Raw genomic sequence first — 18,614 nt, forward strand, 5'->3', positions numbered from 1 at the left:
TAAATGGGAGGGAGGTGGAGCTGGGGGGAATGGAGCTGGGATGTAATAGGGAGATGGATGTGGGGGGTGATGATGTTAGGTTGGAGTGGAGGGTGGAGCGGATAGGTGGGAAGTTTGAGGGTTGAATCTGGGATAAGGTGGGGGGAGGGGTGATCAGGAAACTGGTGAAATTGACATTGATCCTGTGTGGTTGCCAATCCCAAAGCAGAAGATAAGTTGTTCTTCCTCCAGATGTTCGGTGGCAAGAATTTGGCTGTGGAGGAGGCCCAAGAATTGCATGTCTTTGACCGAGTGGGAGGGAGAGTTGAAGTGTTCGACCACAGGGCGGTGGGATTGATTGGTGTGTGTATCCCGGAGATGTACCCTGAAACGTTCTGCAAGTTCGCATCCTGTCTCCTCAATGTAGAGGAGACCACATTTGAGAGCAACGGGTACAGTAGATGAGGTATTTGGAGGCGCAGGAAAATCTCTGTTGGATGTGGAAAGATACTTTGGGACCTTGGATGGAGGTGAGGTGTGAAGTGTGGGCGCAGGTTTTACACCCCTTGTAGTGGCAAGAGAAGATGTCGAGAGTGGAGACCATATCCATGGAGAGAATGGTCTCTCTGGAATATATTTCCCTCCCCACCCCTATCTGTGGTCTGCAGAGTCCATTCCCTCTGTAACTACCTCTTTCGGTGTTCCCCACCCCCCATCAACCCACCCTCCATTCCCGGCACTTTATCCCAGATCCAACTTTACATCTCAGCACTGCCCTCTTGAACTGTCCTACCTGTCCATTTTCCTTCCCACCTATCCGCTCCATCCTCCACTATCACCATCACTCACCCACCCACCTCTATCTATCTGTTATATTCCCAGATACCTCCCCTAGTCCCACCCCCACACTTCCATTTTATGTCTCAGCTCCCTTGGGCTCCCACCCCCCATTCCTGATGGAGAGCTTATGCTCAAAACGTCAACTCTCCTGCTCATCAGATGCTGCCTGACCAGCTGTGCTTTTCCAGCACCACACTTTTTTACATTATGATTGAACTGATTAAAACTAGGGATAGTCAAGAAAATATAATTGAGGGGGTGCAGATATCTTTGAAGTTGGTGAGTATGTTGAAGTTTGCAAAGATAGGAAGGAATTAGGCCATTGGAACTATTTGAAAATAACGATAACCGCTTAAAATTGTTGGTTGACTAGGGATCAATGAAGATCAGCCAGTGCGGGTGATAGATCAGTGGATCTTCGAGTCTGTTAAGACATTGGCAGCATGTTTGGATGAGTGTGAATCGAGTGCAATTAATGGAGTGTGGAATGTGGAAACCAGCCATAAATGTACTTGAATAACCAAGTATAGAGGTAACAGACCAGTAAGTCTCATGTCTGTCGTCTGTAAGTTGTTAGAAAGGATTCTGAGGGATATGTTTTTTGACCATCTGGAAGAGCATGGCTTGATTAAATGCAGTCAACACGGCTTTGTGAGGGGCAGGTCATGCCTCACAAAACTTATCGAGTTCTTTGAATATGTGACTAGAAAAGTTGATGAGGGTTGAGCTGTGGATGTGGTGTATATGGACTTCAGCAAGGCACTTGATAAGGTTCCTCATGGTAGGCTCATTCAGAAGGTCAGGAGGAATGGGATACAGGGGAACTTAGCTGTCTGGATACAGAATTGGCTGGCTAAGAGAAGACAGCGAGTGGTAGTAGAAGGAAAATATTCTGCCTGGAAGTCAGTGGTGACTGGTGTTCCACAGGGCTCTATCCTTGGGCCTCTACTGTTTGTAATTTTTATTAATGACTTGGATGAGGGGATTGAAGGATGGGTCAGCAAGTTTGCAGACGACATAAAGGTTGGAGGTGTTGTTGACAGTATAGAGGACTGTTGTAGGCTGCAGCAGGACATTGACAGGATGCAGAAATGGGCTGAGAGGTGGCAGATGGAGTTCAACCTGGATAAATGTGAGGTGATGCATCTTGGAAGGTCGAATTTGAAAGCTGAGTACAGGATTAAGGATAGAATTCTTAGCAGTGTGGAGGAACAGAGGGATCTTGGTGTGCAGGTACATAGATCCCTTAAAATGGCCACCCAAGTGGACAGGGTTGTTAAGAAAGCATATGGTGTTTTGGCTTTCATTAACAGGGGGATTGAGTTTAAGAGTCGTGAGATCTTGTTGCAGCTCTATAAAACTTTGGTTAGACCGCACTTGGAATACTGCGTCCAGTTCTGGTCACCCTATTTTAGGAAAGATGTGGATGCTTTGGAGAGGGTTCAGAGGAGGTTTACCAGGATGCTGCCTGGACTGGAGGGCTTATCTTATGAAGAGAGGTTGACTGAGCTCAGACTTTTTTCTTTGGAGAAAAGGAGGAGGAGAGGGGACCTAATTGAGGTATACAAGATAATGAGAGGCATAGATAGAGTCGATAGCCAGATACTATTTCCCAGGGCAGGAATGGCTAAGACGAGGGGTCATAGTTTTAAGCTGATTGGAGGAAAGTATAGAGGGGATGTCAGAGACTGGTTCTTTACACAGAGAGTTGTGAGAGCATGGAATGCGTTGCCAGCAGCAGTTGTGGAAGCAAGGTCATTGGGGACATGCATATGGTCACAGAAATTTGAGGGTGCATACATGAGGATCAATGGTCGGTACAACATCGTGGGCTGAAGGGCCTGTTCTGTGCTGTACTGTTCTATGTTCTATGTAACAAAAACATAAGGCTTTCTGCAGCAGATGAGTTGAGAAAGGGGCAGTTGGGAACAATGGCGTGAAAAAGAGGTTGGAAGTTCATCTCAGTCAAGTGTGACACCAAAGTTGCAAACAGCCAAAGGAAGAAATTCAGTTCAAAAATTTCTAAGATGGGCTAGGGAATGAGATTACAGAATTTGGTTTCAGTATGGAGACTTGGGATTACTAAAGTTGTTAAAGATTATTATCAGTATATTAAAGATTTTAATTAAAATTATTTTGGACAGCTTTGCTTTGTTTTTGAATTAATGTAAATTAATAGTGCAAGTATTAGGGTTCCATGGTAACCCAGTGGTTCGTACTATTGCCTCACAGCGCCAGGGACCCTAGTTCAATTCCACCTTGGCGCGATTGTGCAAACTCCACACAGACATTCTCCTCGTGTCTGCATGGGTTTCCTTTGGGTTCTCCGTTTCCTCCCACCGTCCAAGATTAGATTACTTACAGTGTGGAAACAGGCCCTTCGGCCCAACAAGTCCACTCCGTCCCGCCGAAGCGCAACCCACCCATACCCCTACATTTACCCCTTACCTAACACTACGGGCAATTTAGCATGGTCAATTCACCTGACCTGCACATCTTTGGACTGTGGGAGGAAACCGGAGCACCCGGAGGAAACCCACGCAGACACGGGGAGGACGTGCAAACTCCACACAGTTAGTCGCCTGAGGCAGGAATTGACCCCGGATCTCTGGCGCTGTGAGGCAGCAGTGCTAACCACTGTGCCACTGTGCCGCCCATGTGCAGGTGATGTGGATTGGCATAGTGTTCAGGGATGTGCAGGCTGGATGGATTAAGCACAGGAAATGCAGAGTTACAGGGATAGGGAAGGCGGGGTGGTGGGTCTGGGTGGAATGCTTTTTGGAGGGTTGGTGTAGACTCAATGGGCTTGCGGCTTACATAATAGGGATTCTATGATTTAGTACAAATTAAGTACAAGGCATTGATGAACCAAACCTTAAATACTACGCATAGTACCTGATGACTGGCATACTTGCTGTGGAAGACTGCAGCAAGGATTTACTAGAATGGTTCCTGGGTTGAGGAGATTGTCGTGTGAGGAGGGATTGAGTAGTCTAGGCCTATGTTCCCTGGGGTTTAGAAGAATGAGAAGTGATTTAATTGAAACATAGTAAAAGTTGCTAAGGGGCATTACAAGGTAAATGCTGATAAAATGTTTTTGGTTGGGGAATCTAGAAAATGGTGTCTGTATCTTGGAATAAAGGATTGGTATTTCAGAGTGCTGTTTTAAAAAAAAGTTCAAAATTTCAGAATTCATCACTTTTGAGAGCTGTGATTACTCAGTCAATTAGTACATTTCAAAAAAAGAGATTGATAGATTTTTGGGTAATAAGGGAAATGGGGATAGGACAGAAAGATGAGGTTGAGGTAGAATATCAATCATGATACTGTTGAAGGCAGACCAGCTCAACAGGCCAAATGGCCCATTGCAACTCCTATATCTTAAGTTCTTAATAGTTATGTGAGGCATGGAGAAACATACTGAGGCAGTTTTAGTGGAGGATTGTTTAAATGATGAAATAAAAATGGAAGGTATTATATTTACTTTTTATATTGTTGTGCCACATCTAATTTAGTGGTAGGGTTCACTTTAAGATCTGATGCCAAAGCTGCACATTGATATCATTCACCATAAATGCGCAACTTCTTAAAATAGGAGAACTTTGATACTGTAATTATTAAAGTATGACCAAAAGTGAGCAGAATAAAAATGGCAAATAAGTATAAGAAATGAAGTCACTATTTAAAAGGAATCCAAGCAATAATATTTTCAGTTCACGAATAAGGCATCTAAGGCAGCAATATATTCAACTTAGTCGTGGAGATACGAAGTCAATTTTTTTTTGAAATACAGTTCAGTTTTAATTTTCCATTGTTGAGCTTTCTTAAATTTTAAATTTATGTAAGGTGACAACAGCAAGTGCTCAGCAATGAAGGAGACCGTACTGGGCAGTGCATGTTGAATCTCATTAATAATGCCTTTGTTTATCTCAGTCAGTTATCTTTGTTTTCCTAACATGACATTTATAACTTCTAGTACCCCAGTTGCCTTGTAGAGTATTACTTAATTCTCAGTCAAAACAAAGTTTGAAAGCTAGAAGTTTGTAAATCAGTTTGTACCTGAACCATGAGAGCATAGAATATTTTAATGATTTGCAAGATGAATCCTAATTTAAACAAAAACAGTGCTACTTCATAGCAATTTTGAAAGATATGTCTTTTTTATTGTTTTTTTAAACCAAAGGTGACCACCAAATATCAATGCAAATAGAAAATAATGTCATCATCCTGACAACAGATGATGTAGATATTTACATCATAGAATCATACAGTATGGGAAAAGGCCCTTCAGCCTATTGTGTATGTGCTGGCCATCAAGCACCTATCTAATCTAATTTCATTTTTCAACACTTTGCCTGAAGCCTTGCATACTATGGCTTTTCAAGTGTTCATCTAAATACTTAAATGTTGTGATGGTTCCTGCCTCTATCTTTCAGGCAGTGAGGTCCAGATATCCACTACTGTTTGACTCGGAAAAAAATCTTTCTTAAATCCCCTCTGACCATCCTGCACCTTACGCCCCTGATTATTGATCTCTGAAGTAAGGGCGAAAAAAAGTCTTATCTAGTCAATGCTTACTTAATTCAGGTCACCCTTCAGCCATCTCTGTTCCAAGGAAAACAACTCTAGCCTATCTATCTCTTTATAGCTGAAATGCTCCTGACAATATCCTGATAAATCTCTTCTGCACTCTTTCTAAAGCAATCACATGCTTCCTATACTATGGTGACCACAATTGCACACATTACTGTAGCTGTGGCCTAAATAACATCTTCTACAGCTCCATCATAACCTCCTTGCCCTTGTATTCAATGCCTGAAATAATAAAGGCAAATATCCCATTTACTGCCTCAACCACCTATCCTATTGACTTCAAGGATCTGTCAACATGAATACCAGGATTCCTCTGTATATCCTAGGGTCCTACCATTCATTGTGTATTTCTTTTGTCTTGTTAGTTCTCCCAAGATGTATCACCTCAAACTTTTCCAAATGAAATTCCATTTGCCATGGTTCAGTCCGTCTGACCAACCTTTTATTATCACCATCTAGTCTTAGGCTTTCCTCCTTGCGATTACCACCAAGTTTTGTCATCTGTGAATTTAATGATCAAATTTCCTACACTTGTGTCTAGATCATTAATGTACCCTAAAAACAGCAAAGGACCTGGCATCAAACTCTTCAGTGGATATTGGATACAGGTTTCGAGTCACACAAATAATCTTCGACAATCATCCTATGCATCCTGACACTAAGTCAATTTTGGATACAATTTTATAAATTGTCATGGTTTTCTATGGACTTATCATCTTGACAAGTCTCCCATGTGACATCCTGTTAAAATCCTTAATGAAATTCATGTGGATTACATCAGCTACACTACCCTCATTGACGCACCTAGCCATCACTTCAAAAAAACTGTCAGACATTAACTCTTTCCTTAAAAGCTTTGCTGGTTATCCTTGATTATTTCTTGCCTGATTGGAAATTTAATTCTGTCATTCAGAATTTTATCACACATGTTAAAGTCACTGATTTGTAGTTCCCTGGATTATTCCTACTCTTGAATGATGGTACATAAATTGTCCTCCAGGCCTTTAACACCTTTCCTACGTTCAGACAGGATTTGAACATTAACACAGTGGCCCCTGTCATCTCCTCCCTTGACACTGACAGCACCCTGGGATATGTGCCATTCAGGCCTAGAGAAATTTAACCAATTTTAAGCCGACTAAAATCATAAATATCTCCTGACTCTTAATAGTAATTTTGTCAACTATATCACAGTCCTCCTGTCTGATTTCTATGCCTATATTGTCATTATCTATAGTGAATGTAGGTGCAAATTACTCAATTAACCTCACCTATGTCTTCTGGATCCATTCATAGTTTGCCACTTCGCCCCAATGGGTCCTAAACTTTCTCTGTTTATTCTCTTGCCCTTAATATATTTATAAAATACCTTTTGGATTTTCCTTTATTTTACCCACCAGTATTTGGGTAAAGCCAAATAAAAAAGCCACCCACTGCTTTTCTATCGTCTTCATCTATGATCATGTTAAATTGAAAATCTCAAGTCCTGTTGTTCAGTTTGCTCTTATATTGACACTTTCTAAAACCTAGGCCTACTTTACCAGCTTTGTTTTTGTTTATGACACAGCAAAACAAAAGATGTCTTTGCTGTTGTGAATAACTCAAGTTTTAAAGCTGTAATGACTTCTCAAAGTTGTGTAATTTGGATGAAATATGTGAATACTTGGATACTAAACTGTATTCTGAAAGCACACACTATTAAGATTTTTGTGATTCTTGGTAATTGGACATATCATCAATAATCAACACACCTAGCTCTGTATACATCATTTAATTGTCTATGGTACCCGAGATTGAAACATTAAGAGAACTATATTTACCAGCTGATGACAGGATTCATGTGAGCTGAGTAGCATCCAAAAGTTTAAAAATAAGTTCTACTTTTGATAGGGATCTTACAAATGCAACCTCCGTGCTATATTATTTAATTATTTAAAGTAAGCAAACTGAATCAAACTTGCAAGTGGCAATAAAAGAGTCCTTCTCGGGTTGGAAGCCGACAATTAGTGGTGTTCCACAACAGTCAGTGTTGGGACCACAACCTTTCACTTTTTATACATTGATGATCTGGATAAAGGAACTGAAGGCATTCTGGCTAGGTTTGCAGATGAAACAAAGATGTGTGGAGGGGCAGTTAGCACTGAGGAGGTAGGGAGGCTGCCGAAAGATTTAGACAGGATAAGAGGGTGGGCAAAGAAGTGGCAGATGAAACACAATGTGGGAAAGTGTGAGATTCTGCACTTTAGTAGGAAGAATAGAAGCATGGGCTATTTTCTAAATGGGGAGAAAATTGAGAAATTGCAAGTGCAAAGGGACTTAAGAGAAACCTGGACTAGGATTTTAAGTTAAACTTGCAGGTTGAGTTGGTAGATAGGAAGGCAAATACAATGTTGTCATTCATCTCGAAAGGACTAGAATATAAAAGTAGGGATGTACTTTTGAGGCTTTATTAGGCTCTGGTCAGACCACATTTAAAGTATTGTGAACAATTTTGGGCCCCATACCTCAGGAAAGATGTCTTGGCCCTGGAATGGGTCAGAGGCTGTTCATGAGAATGATCCCAGGAATGAAAGGCTTAAAATATGAGGAACATTTGAAGATTCTGGGACTATACTTGATGGAGTTTAAAAGGGTGAAGGGGGATCTGATTGAACAACCTGGGTACAGTGGACATCGGGAAGATATTTCCATTGGCAAGAGAGATGAGGACCTGAGGTTACAGCCTTAGAATATAAGGGAAGACCTTCTTGAACGGGGATATGGAGAAACTTATTTTGCCAGAGAGTGGTCAGTCTGTGAATTCATTGTCATTAGAAGGTTGTGGAAGCCAGATCATTAAGAATATTTAAAACAGAAATACGTTCTTGAGTATCAAGGTGATTAAAGGTTAGGGAGAAAGCAGGAAAATAGGCCTGAAAAGCCTATCACCAATGATTGAGTCTGCTCTGCCATTCAGTGAGCTGAATGGCCTAACCTATGTTCCTAAATGGTTATGATCTTCTAGCAAATTTTGCGTTCTTTGATCATTTAACTTGAGTAATTTTGAACGAAACATTTACCTTGGATATTTTCAAATATGAATCTGAGTGCTCAGTGCAGGAAAGAGTTTTATTCTGCTGTATTTATTGGTTGCTTTAAGTTTTGGTCAACACAAAATCAATCTAAAAAAAATGGTGAGATTTTAACATTCTGAATAGCCAGCAAGGACCTGTATTAAACTTCCTGTTAATGTAAGTGTTGTCTCCAAGAGAAAGTTGGTCTACTGTTTGACATGATAACATATGGAAAATATTTTCAAAATTGGTTTTTAAATTGTGTACATTGATACTTGGTGGTGATTTTTCCAGGTTAACAAATAAAAATTTGTTTTGATAACAAATAAAATGCTGGCAATCACCCTACTGACATTGAAAACAATCTGTCTGAAGTGTTTCTTAAAAACTCTTCTTTATCCTGTTATTGTATCAAGAAATCTGTGTATAGAATTACAGAGTGTTTATCTGCACAACAGTGGATTTATCAAAATTGTACATATTCTATTTCTGAATGATGCGCTTGGTGCTCAAAGCTGAAATTATAGGAGGGAGGAGTTCTTGTTTATAAAATCTATACTGAATACAGTCTATATAATGCAAATCTAGAGATCTTCTGTCTCTGTTAGGATTGTATAAATAATTTACTCATAAATTATTCATGATCAGTTGATGAATACGAGTAATTGTATGGAGTTAGTAGTGAGAATAGAGAAACTTTTTGCACAGAAGTTTGACATGACAAAATTGAATGATGCCATAAAAACAGGAATTAAGATTTATGTACCTAAAGTGTGTTATATATAATAATTTTTTTTATTATTATAAATGGGATGTCTTCCATTCCTCTTACTCCAATCCTCTCTTATTGTAATTCATTATTGGAAGTAATGCTAGCAAATGCCTTTGACGGCTGAATTGACCTAAAAACTAAAGTGTCATGCCTTAACTCATAACAAAGACGGCTGAGACTTTTGCAATGCAGAAATCTTATCCAGAAATCAGGTGATGCAGGATTTTCATTCCACATATGTCTGTGCCAACAGCTCTGAAATTATTCCAATATGTTTTTTTTCACCTCATGTAATGTACTGTACCATGGAGTTTATAATGTGTTGATATGATGGCTCCCACACTTAACAGACTGGATTATAAATTGTGATACAATAATTAGACTTTTATAAGTCATTTATAATTTTATAAAAATTACCAGTTTTATTATTTTAAAAAAATTTTTTGGATTTTTTAACAAGGTTTATAAGGAGCCATATTTGCTACTGTTTGAATGAAAGACTATTGTCTTTGTGTTGAATATATTATCTCAAATATGAAGTTGCAAATTACTGTGTGGGCTTAAAAATAACGATGGCTGTGTGTTTTTATGAACAGATTATCAGCGACTGATGACTGTAGCAGAAAGTATCACTACAATACTCTTCCCCTGTCAGTGGCAGCATGTCTATGTCCCTATCCTCCCTGCATCGCTCCTTCATTTTTTAGATGCTCCTGTTCCTTACTTAATGGGTTTACATTCGAATGGGCAGGATGACCGGTCCAAATTAGAGCTACCACAAGAGGTGAGTCTCTTAATTCACTTAATTTCAATTATGTCCTATTTCTAGCTGTGTGAGAAAGCTGTTCTCTTTTGCAACACTCTTTTCTTCCTGAAGAGGCTGACTATTTTACTGCATGGTTGATCAAGATGTTGCAATGTTCCTCCAGAGAACATTCCACTATGGCAGATTGAAAATTTGACTTTACTACTTAGCCTTGAAATTAAATTGAATTCGAATGACCATAAAGCTGTTAGATTATTGTAAAATCTGTTTAGTTTACTTTTAAAAATATTTTTTCATGAAATGTAAGCATTACTGCAAAGGCAGCATTTGCTGCTCTTCCTCAATTACCTTTGAGCCCAGATGATGACAAGCAGAATTCTGATCTGTTGAAGTCCCCTGATATATGTAAATTAACTGTACTCTTTCGATGGAAGTTTGAAGTTTTTAACCGAATAGCATTAAAGGAATCGTGATTCTAGCTCAAGGCAAGGTGCTCTGTGGCTTTGAGGTTAAGTTTCAGGTAATGGTGTTCCCATCTACTTGTTGCTGTTGTCCTTCAGGGTTGCAGAGTTCAAGGGCTTGAAAGGTGCTGTCAAATGAACTTTTTTGAGTTGCTGGAATGCATGTTATGACTTATACCTATTCTTGTAAATGTGCTATTTAGGTTACCTTTACAGTTCATGCAGATAAAAGTAATAATGTTTACAAATTAGATTTCTATTATGTGAACTTCCAAAAGTTGATAAAGCAGATTAGACAAAAAGCTTGCAAAACTCATACTGTAGCATCAACAGCCAGATTCCTTTTCACAGAAAACACAGTCCAAAACCTAATTCAAACTCTGACTGTTCCCTGACGGATTGTTTCTTTCATGAAATCCTTGTTCAATATCAGCCATCTGCCTGAACATAAGGTCTTTTCCAGACTTGCTGGAAAAAATTTCCCAGGTACTGACCTCATTCATAGCCACCTTCTACAATCTGTGCAACATAATGCTCTTCTCTGGTCATGAGCATGTGCAGAACCTTTTAATCAGGAACCAATTAACTTCCAGAACTGGTCTCATGAAGAAACAAAAACTCATTTGGTCTATTTTCTTTTTAATACAATCTTTTAAACACAGTCCAAAAGTTATCTTTAGCTGACAGTTCCCAGTTCACAGCTCCACCAAAATTGATAAAAGAATAACATAAAAATAATGAAAAATCAATGACTGCTCTAACACTGGTAACCTCATGATTTTGATAGCAGATTTAATGACAATGATATTGAATGTCAAAATGACTCCCTAATGTATAGCAGATTATATTGTGACAGTGAATACAAGAGACTAGATTGAGTGAAGTGCAGGTAGATTGCTGCTTCACCTGGAAGCTGTGCATCTGGAATATTAGTAAGGAGGGAGGAGGTAAATGGACAGGTTTTGCACAGTCTGTGATTGCATTGGAAGGTGTGGGGAGATGTTGAGAGTGGAGGGGGACTGGACCAAAATGTCTTAGAGGGAATCGGTAAACTTTTTATCTACTTGGTGTCAACTTTTCTGTTTATAAAATTTCTGTCTATGTTAAAATGAATCAGTCAATTCATGCAAATTGATTGTGTAAACCTTTTATCCTGTAACCACCCTCAAGCCAATGGTCGGTGTGTACATATAATTCTTGAGTTATGAGAAATTAACTAGTAATAAGATGTGCTTATTAATTGAATTTAAATTCCATCAGCTGCCATGGTGGGGCTTGAACCCATGCTGTTGTTTTTTCAGTTGAGCCCTTCTAATCTAGCAAAACAGCAAGGCCCATAACTTACTTTCAGGAGTCTGTGAGAAAATTTCCTTTGAGGATGCAACTGGTAATGAATGATCTATCAATCTCACACTCACTTTTCAAAGAACTCTGATTGCCTTCACTATTTCTCTCTCTGGTCCTGGTTTTAAAAAGAAAATGGAAGCTCACAGGTTTGCTATCATGCCAATATTTACAGTGTGTTTCAAGTGATAATGTACACACTTACAAACGAAATATACACCACTGACCTACTGGAGGCAGCCTGCTTGTTCTCATGGGAGCTTCTCCAAAGGTTGCTGCACTGGCATTATTGCGGGAGCTGTCTCTCCATCTCAAGCCTTTCTGGATAAATGGTTACCTGAGTCAGAGGAATTGAGGTTAAATCTGCCACACCGTAAGGGAAAGTTCTTTTGCCCTCAATGGTAACTGCCTCAGACCTACCTTGGACTCTTCTCTAGTATACTTTACATGGAGGTAAGCACCAGCTGGGGCACTGCCAGAACTATTGACTGGTCCGTTTACAAAGTTTTGTATGCATTCTGTGTATGTCAGTGTGTGCTCCAGTAATGCTCTTCATGAGGTAGGCTACATTCTCAAGAGCTGGCCTTATGTACTCAAAGTCCTGAGATATGGCACGTATAAGCAGCATAGTTGCCTCCATTCTCAGCCCATAGTTATGCACTGCTATGGAGGTCTCTGAGACATATGCATTCATTACAGCATCTGTGCCCAAATGACCATGGCTGTGTCTAGCCTCCATCCTCCGAAAAGGATTGCCCATAGCTGTCTCTGTATCTCTCATCTCTTCCTTCTCACTCATGCTGTTCCCTTCACCAAATACAATACTACCGAGCACATTCATGGACCCACTAATAGGAGTGTTTCTACTTAATGGAGAACATGCTTGTCGGATATGACTGTGCAGGCTCTGCTGCCTCAGTTTCTTTCTTCCTTGTTCTGACAGGACACTAATACTTGACATGACAGAAGTTGTGGGAGACAGCAGAAGGACTTCATGGGAACCAACCTTTGTGTCTGCTGTGCTGATGGCTTTGAAATGCAGTTTTTGGCAAACTGTCATACTTGGAAGAGTGTGTTTCATACACTTTTTTGCTATCTTTTTCACCTAATTTGTATGCTTATTTCTTCTTCTCTGATTAGGTCCCACACAGTCAATCTGATGATTTCCATTGTTTCCCTCTTGTAGTGCCAGTGGTGACCTGTGGTGATCTGGACTGTCCACCTTTAGTAATATCCCTCACCTTGGCATTGTGCAAAGACAAAATAAGACCTTCTAATATCCATGAGAATCTGCCTGCAACAGTGTTTGCTGGGCTTCAACAGTGCTGGACTCCAAACCTTGTTGATGGATCAATAAGTATTCCGAGGGATACAATTCTCCCATAGAATTTTTCCATGTTTAGGAGCAGCTTGCATCATCAGGCTGGTTTGTTTCCTGAGTTTGTATATCCTGGGTATTAGAGTCTCTCATTGCACTCACTCCATCAGAACAAAGAAGGTCACTGAACACTTTTAAGGAACTACTGTCAGTTCCTCTTCCTCTTGATTACTTTTATGTGGATTATTTGTTTCAGCAACCTTCAGTCTTGCATTCTACAGCTACTGCCCTTTTACTTCCACCCTCTGGAAAGTGGATGGGGGAAACCAGCATCATAGGGAAATGAACTTAGCCACCCTTCCTCACAACCTCAGGAGGGCTTGATGAAGGACAACCCTAATCTCAGTGGAAGGCTTCTGAACCCTCTTCTCTTTCTCTGATTCTTAAATTTCATCTTTCAAATAGCTGTCATTGTTCAAGTAAATTAGGCTCTCATTTCAGCAGTAACTAGCTGCCTAAACTGCTCTCTTGTCCATTAGTGGCTGCCCTCTCTGAATGTTATGTACTGTGACTATTTCTTTTGGCTCAGGATCAGGACCTGGAAATGGTCTAAGTATCGTTTGTTGAGCGTAAAGATTGCATTTTTGAGTCCAACCTTTTTCTGCAAAACTTTTGAGTGTTAATGTTTAGAAGAACAATATTCTTGAGGTATTATCATGCATACTTGTTTTTGTCTTACTGTATTAAAAAAAACTTTGGTCTTTTTTTTATTTCCCACCATCACTTTCCCCTCACAAAGCTTACTGTTCGTTATCTAACAATGTTTAAAGCACGATCCTCAATAGAAATTGACATCATGAACTCTTGCTGTACAATTTATTGAAACAATATATAGGATGAAAGCTATGATTCAGACCACCTGATGAAGGAGCAGTGCTCTGAAAGCTAGTGCTTTCAAATAAACCTGTTGGATTATAACCTGGTGTTGTGTGATTTTTAACCATGAAAACTATGTAAGATACACGATATCATGGCATATCAAAGGCAGATGCAATCTATGTGGATAAATATCCACTTCGATAGGACAGAATGGCAGTATATTATTTAAACAGTGATAGATTGAGAAGTGTTTAATTTTAAATTTTTTTTGAAAAAAGTTTTCTTACAATATTAGAAAATTACAAAAATATGAAAATATAACATTATAACAACAAAAAAAAGTAACAAACCGACTACTATACTACTCTACAAAAGAACTCTCAACTACACTCATTACACATCAATAAATAAATACGTAAATAAATAACACCGCTCACCATAACAAGACCTCAGCTCTCAACCTTCGAGAGCATCAATTATTAAACCCACGTTTGCTCGAAATTCTTCCTGTCAGGACGTTAGGCTTATTAGACCAAATCACCACGGCTAAACAAAAGCCCGAATTAAAATGGCAGACAGATCTACATCCAAATAATTCAGAAAGGGCTGCCATGTCTTATAAACATTGTCTGTTTTCTGGTCCAAAGTCCATTGGAATGTGTTCCATAATTAACTTATGCCAGCCCGACAGAGCTGGGGGGGGGGTTCTCAGAACCCAGCACGTCAGAATGTTCTTACTCACACAAAAAGTGAGGATGCTAAAAAGCTTTCTACCAACTATACCTAAGGGAGATAAATTCTGCAAACCCAGGAGAAGAGAAACCGTGTCCACCTTGACTTCTGGCCCCAAGACCCTTTCTATTACTCCTGTCACAGTGCTCCAGTATGTATAGAGCTTTATGGCAGGACCACAAACAATGAGTGAGGGTACCTGTATTTATTTTACATTTGGGGAACATTGCTTAAACTTTGCAAGACGATCTGGGGCCAGATGAGCCTGATGAAGAATCTTTAACTGCATAGCATGGGTCCTATTACATATCGAACTCTTCCTCACACTCTCAGAAATGTCCTCCCAAGTTTCCAGAGTGATCTCCACCCCAACTCTCTCTCCAGACCTTCCGTAATCGCTCGATGTCACCATTGGAACCTCTCCCCAAACTCCCTCACTGAAAGAGTGTTCTTAGCTCAGAAGTGTAGTCTCTTTTTGGATAAAATCTCTGATCAAACAGAAATGGAAGAGATCCCAGTTTGATAATCCATGCTTGCAAGTTATTTCATCAAATGACACTAATATTTCATCTTCAAACAGGTCACCCAAGCAAGAGACTCCCCTATCTGCCCAGGACTTAAACATGGGATCCATTGTCCCTAGCTGGAAACCTGTCATACCAACTTCGGGAGTATGGAAAGATGTTTTAGACATTTACCCTCAATCTGTCTCATTGCTCTCCACCCTTTGACAGTGTTAATAACTATTGAATTGCAGCAATGTTCCGCAACTATCCTCATTTTGTCCAGAAACGACTCTTTGGACACTTTGCCTGGGAGGCCTCAATATCCAACCATATCGACGCCAAGTCCTCACAGGCCCAATCACTCACAAAAGATAAAAGGGAGCTCAATTGATATCTTCTGACATTTGGTAGATCCACTTCTCCCAACCACTGGGGCATTTGCAATTTCGTAAGCATGATAAGAGGCTGCTTATGGTGCCAAATATGCCAAAATGGCATCTAATTCTAAAAGAACTAAACCAACCTTTTAATTTCCAAAACGTTTGTTGAGGAAAAAGCAGGGAAGCATTCACAGAGGGTATGATAAGCGAGAACATTCATTTTAATAAGAGCAACTTGACCCAGCCATGATATTGAAAGGCCTCCCCCCCCAATCTTTGAAGGTCTTATTTAATCTTGTCAAACAAATGAACAAAATTAGCCTTGAATAACTGATCAAAACTAGGGGTAACGGAGAGGCCCAAATAAAGAAAAACTCCCTGTCCCCGCTTAAAGGGGAACCTACCTTCAACATCTGGTATTCCCCTAAGCACACCCCATAACATAGCATCTGATTTTGAAACATTGATTTTGTAACCTGAGAAAAAGCCCAATGAATTGATACATTGTATCAACTGGGGCACTGAAACTGCCGGTTTTGAAAGAAAAATGTCGTCCGCATATAATGTGATCTTATGCACCTTCGACCCTACCTTTGGGGCAGTTACGTTAGGGTCCGCACAACTGGACTTTGCCAGCGGCTCAATACGGATGTGAAGAGGAAACGTGAGAGGGGACAGCCTTGCCGACTGCCCGTACAAATGTTAAAATGGTCAGACCTTCTACCATTAGTGAGAACCACTACCAGAGGATCACTGTAAAGGACCCTTACCCATCTAGTAAACACTTTAACCGGGCCAAACTGCTCCACAGTATAAAAAAGATATGGCCATTCCCCCTGGTCAAATGCCTTCTCTGCATCCAAGGAAACCACCAACCCCTGAACCGATTGCTGCTGGCACACTTCAATCATGTTAAGCAATCTCCTCGCATTATTCGAAGACCTGCGATCCTTTATAAAGACCATCTGATCCTCCTTAACAATAGAAGACGAGAGGGGATTCAAGATGACGGTGACCCAGTAGGTCTTCCTTGCTGAACTCTGCACCAGAACCCAGACAAAGTGGTGCTCTCACCTTCCCTTTATTACCCAATATGGTAGAGATTGTTATTTTTTGAGCCCTAGAATTGTTCAGTGTCAGTTTAAAATAATTAGGAAAATGACCAAAGGGAAGGGGCAGGGAACCCGCCCCCGCCCCCGCCCTCACAACAACAGACATGCCCATGGCTGCAGCGTTGGCCTCTGCGATCACCCCACGGGACTTACCTATGGAGCAGGGCTGGTCTTGGACTTAGTGAAACTCCGAGAGAAGATGGAGGAGACCTGGGCCAGGCTTGAACTGATCTCGGTCATGCTGCAGAAGCATGACCAGGAGATCGACACACTTCCCGAGATGCTGAGAGAGGTGGAGCAATGGGTCACAGCCTCCGAAACTGCAGCAGAATCCTCAGGGGGTAGGGTCCTGGCCCTAGAACGGCGGTTACGGAGCAGGTCGATGACCTTGAAAATCGAGGCTATTGGAAGAACATCTGTTTGCTGGGGCTTCCAGAATGGGAGGAGGAAGGCCAGCTCGTCAGCTTGTTGGAGAAATGGCTCCCGCAGTTTTTGAAACTAGAAGTCGAGGCAGGCTGAGCATGGTCAAGCAGGCCCACCGGGTCACAGTGTGCAGGCCCAGATTGGACCAGTGCCCCCACCCGGTCCTAGTGCAACTCCAGCACGACAGAGATAAGCAAATGATGCTGGAAGCCTCTAGAGCACTGGGTAAGGATCACAGGCTCTGATATACAAAGGATCATGAATTAAGCTTTTTCCAAGACTTTTCTGCGGTCATGATTTGTAAGAGGAAGGCCTTTGAGGTAAAAAGGCAGCTGAGAGATTTGAATATCCAGTATTCCGTATGATATCTGGCAATATTACATTTCAGCCACTGAGAGCCCGTGTTCAATTTTGACTCGCTGGAAACGGCAAAAGGCTTCCTGGATGCTTTAAAATAGACTGGCTGGCTTGAATAATATGGACATGTTTTTCCCTGTAATTTGCTTGGTTTACCTGGTTGTTGGGGGGTGTTTTCTTATTAATATATGTGGGGGTTATAATTTTTTTTTCTTTTTTTCTCTCTCTTCTCCCTTCGGTCTCCTGTCCTGTCATCCTTTGTGGGGTATGGCTAGAAGGAGCCATGGAGGGTTAGTGGGTAGTATGAGTGCCCCCTGTGGGCAAGGGGTAAAGTCTCCTTTCATTTGTGTTATATGTTGGTATGTTGTAGAAGTAGCTGTTAGAAGTTTTGATTCGGTAGTTTTGGAGGTTGTATTTCTAAATTTATACAAACTGTTTATTGTTTTCAGTTGGTGTGCTATAGGTGAGGTCCTTTAATTTGAAAAGTAGAGGAGTTGGTATACTTATCCAGAAGAATCTCCCATTTCAAATGTTAGACCAAATTAAGGATGAATATGGGCAGTTTCTAATTCTTAAAGCTTTAATACATGGAGAGGAATATGGGATTTTGAATGTAAGTTGTCCCCCAGCACATCCCCTCAAATTTTTAATGGATGCACTTTCCAGGTTGATGGCGCTTGGGGCGCATCATACAATTATAGGGGCAGACTTTAAACGTCTTATTGACCCCAAAGTGGACAGGATGTCTAGAGTTCTTGTGGGTATGTCCTGCAATCCAGGCAGTTGGTGGACCTGAACAGGGAGCTGGAGTTGGTAGATGTGTGGAGATGTCTTCACCCTGAAGGTAGGGATTTCACCTTTTTCACTAACCCACGGAGGTACCACACCAGAATTGACATGTTTTTTGTCCCATTGATCTTTTTGAATTCAGTGCTGTCTTGCAGAATAGGGAACATAGCCATTTCCGATCATGCGGCAGTGTACATAGAGGTCAAGGCCTGTGGTAATGGGATAGGCTCTTGGCACACACACATGGACCCTTTCCTCTTGAAAGATAGCAAGTTTATAGGGTATTTTTCGCGGGAAGTTGAAATCTTTT

The 18,614-nt window shown here is 40.7% G+C and overlaps 1 protein-coding gene across 2 annotated transcripts in view; it reads left to right on the forward strand.

Annotated features, from left to right (window-relative positions):
- dennd5a (DENN/MADD domain containing 5A) overlaps positions 1–18,614 on the forward strand; it is a 257,488-nt gene that overhangs the window by 76,418 nt on the left and 162,456 nt on the right. For both annotated transcript variants that reach the window (XM_072592284.1, XM_072592285.1), the window contains one exon: positions 9,834–10,021. In XM_072592284.1, the coding sequence (XP_072448385.1) occupies positions 9,834–10,021 (188 nt within the window). The remainder of the gene's footprint in view (positions 1–9,833; positions 10,022–18,614) is intronic.

This window comes from Chiloscyllium punctatum, chromosome 22 (genome assembly GCF_047496795.1).
Source record: "Chiloscyllium punctatum isolate Juve2018m chromosome 22, sChiPun1.3, whole genome shotgun sequence".
Classification (NCBI taxonomy): Eukaryota; Metazoa; Chordata; class Chondrichthyes; order Orectolobiformes; family Hemiscylliidae; genus Chiloscyllium; species Chiloscyllium punctatum.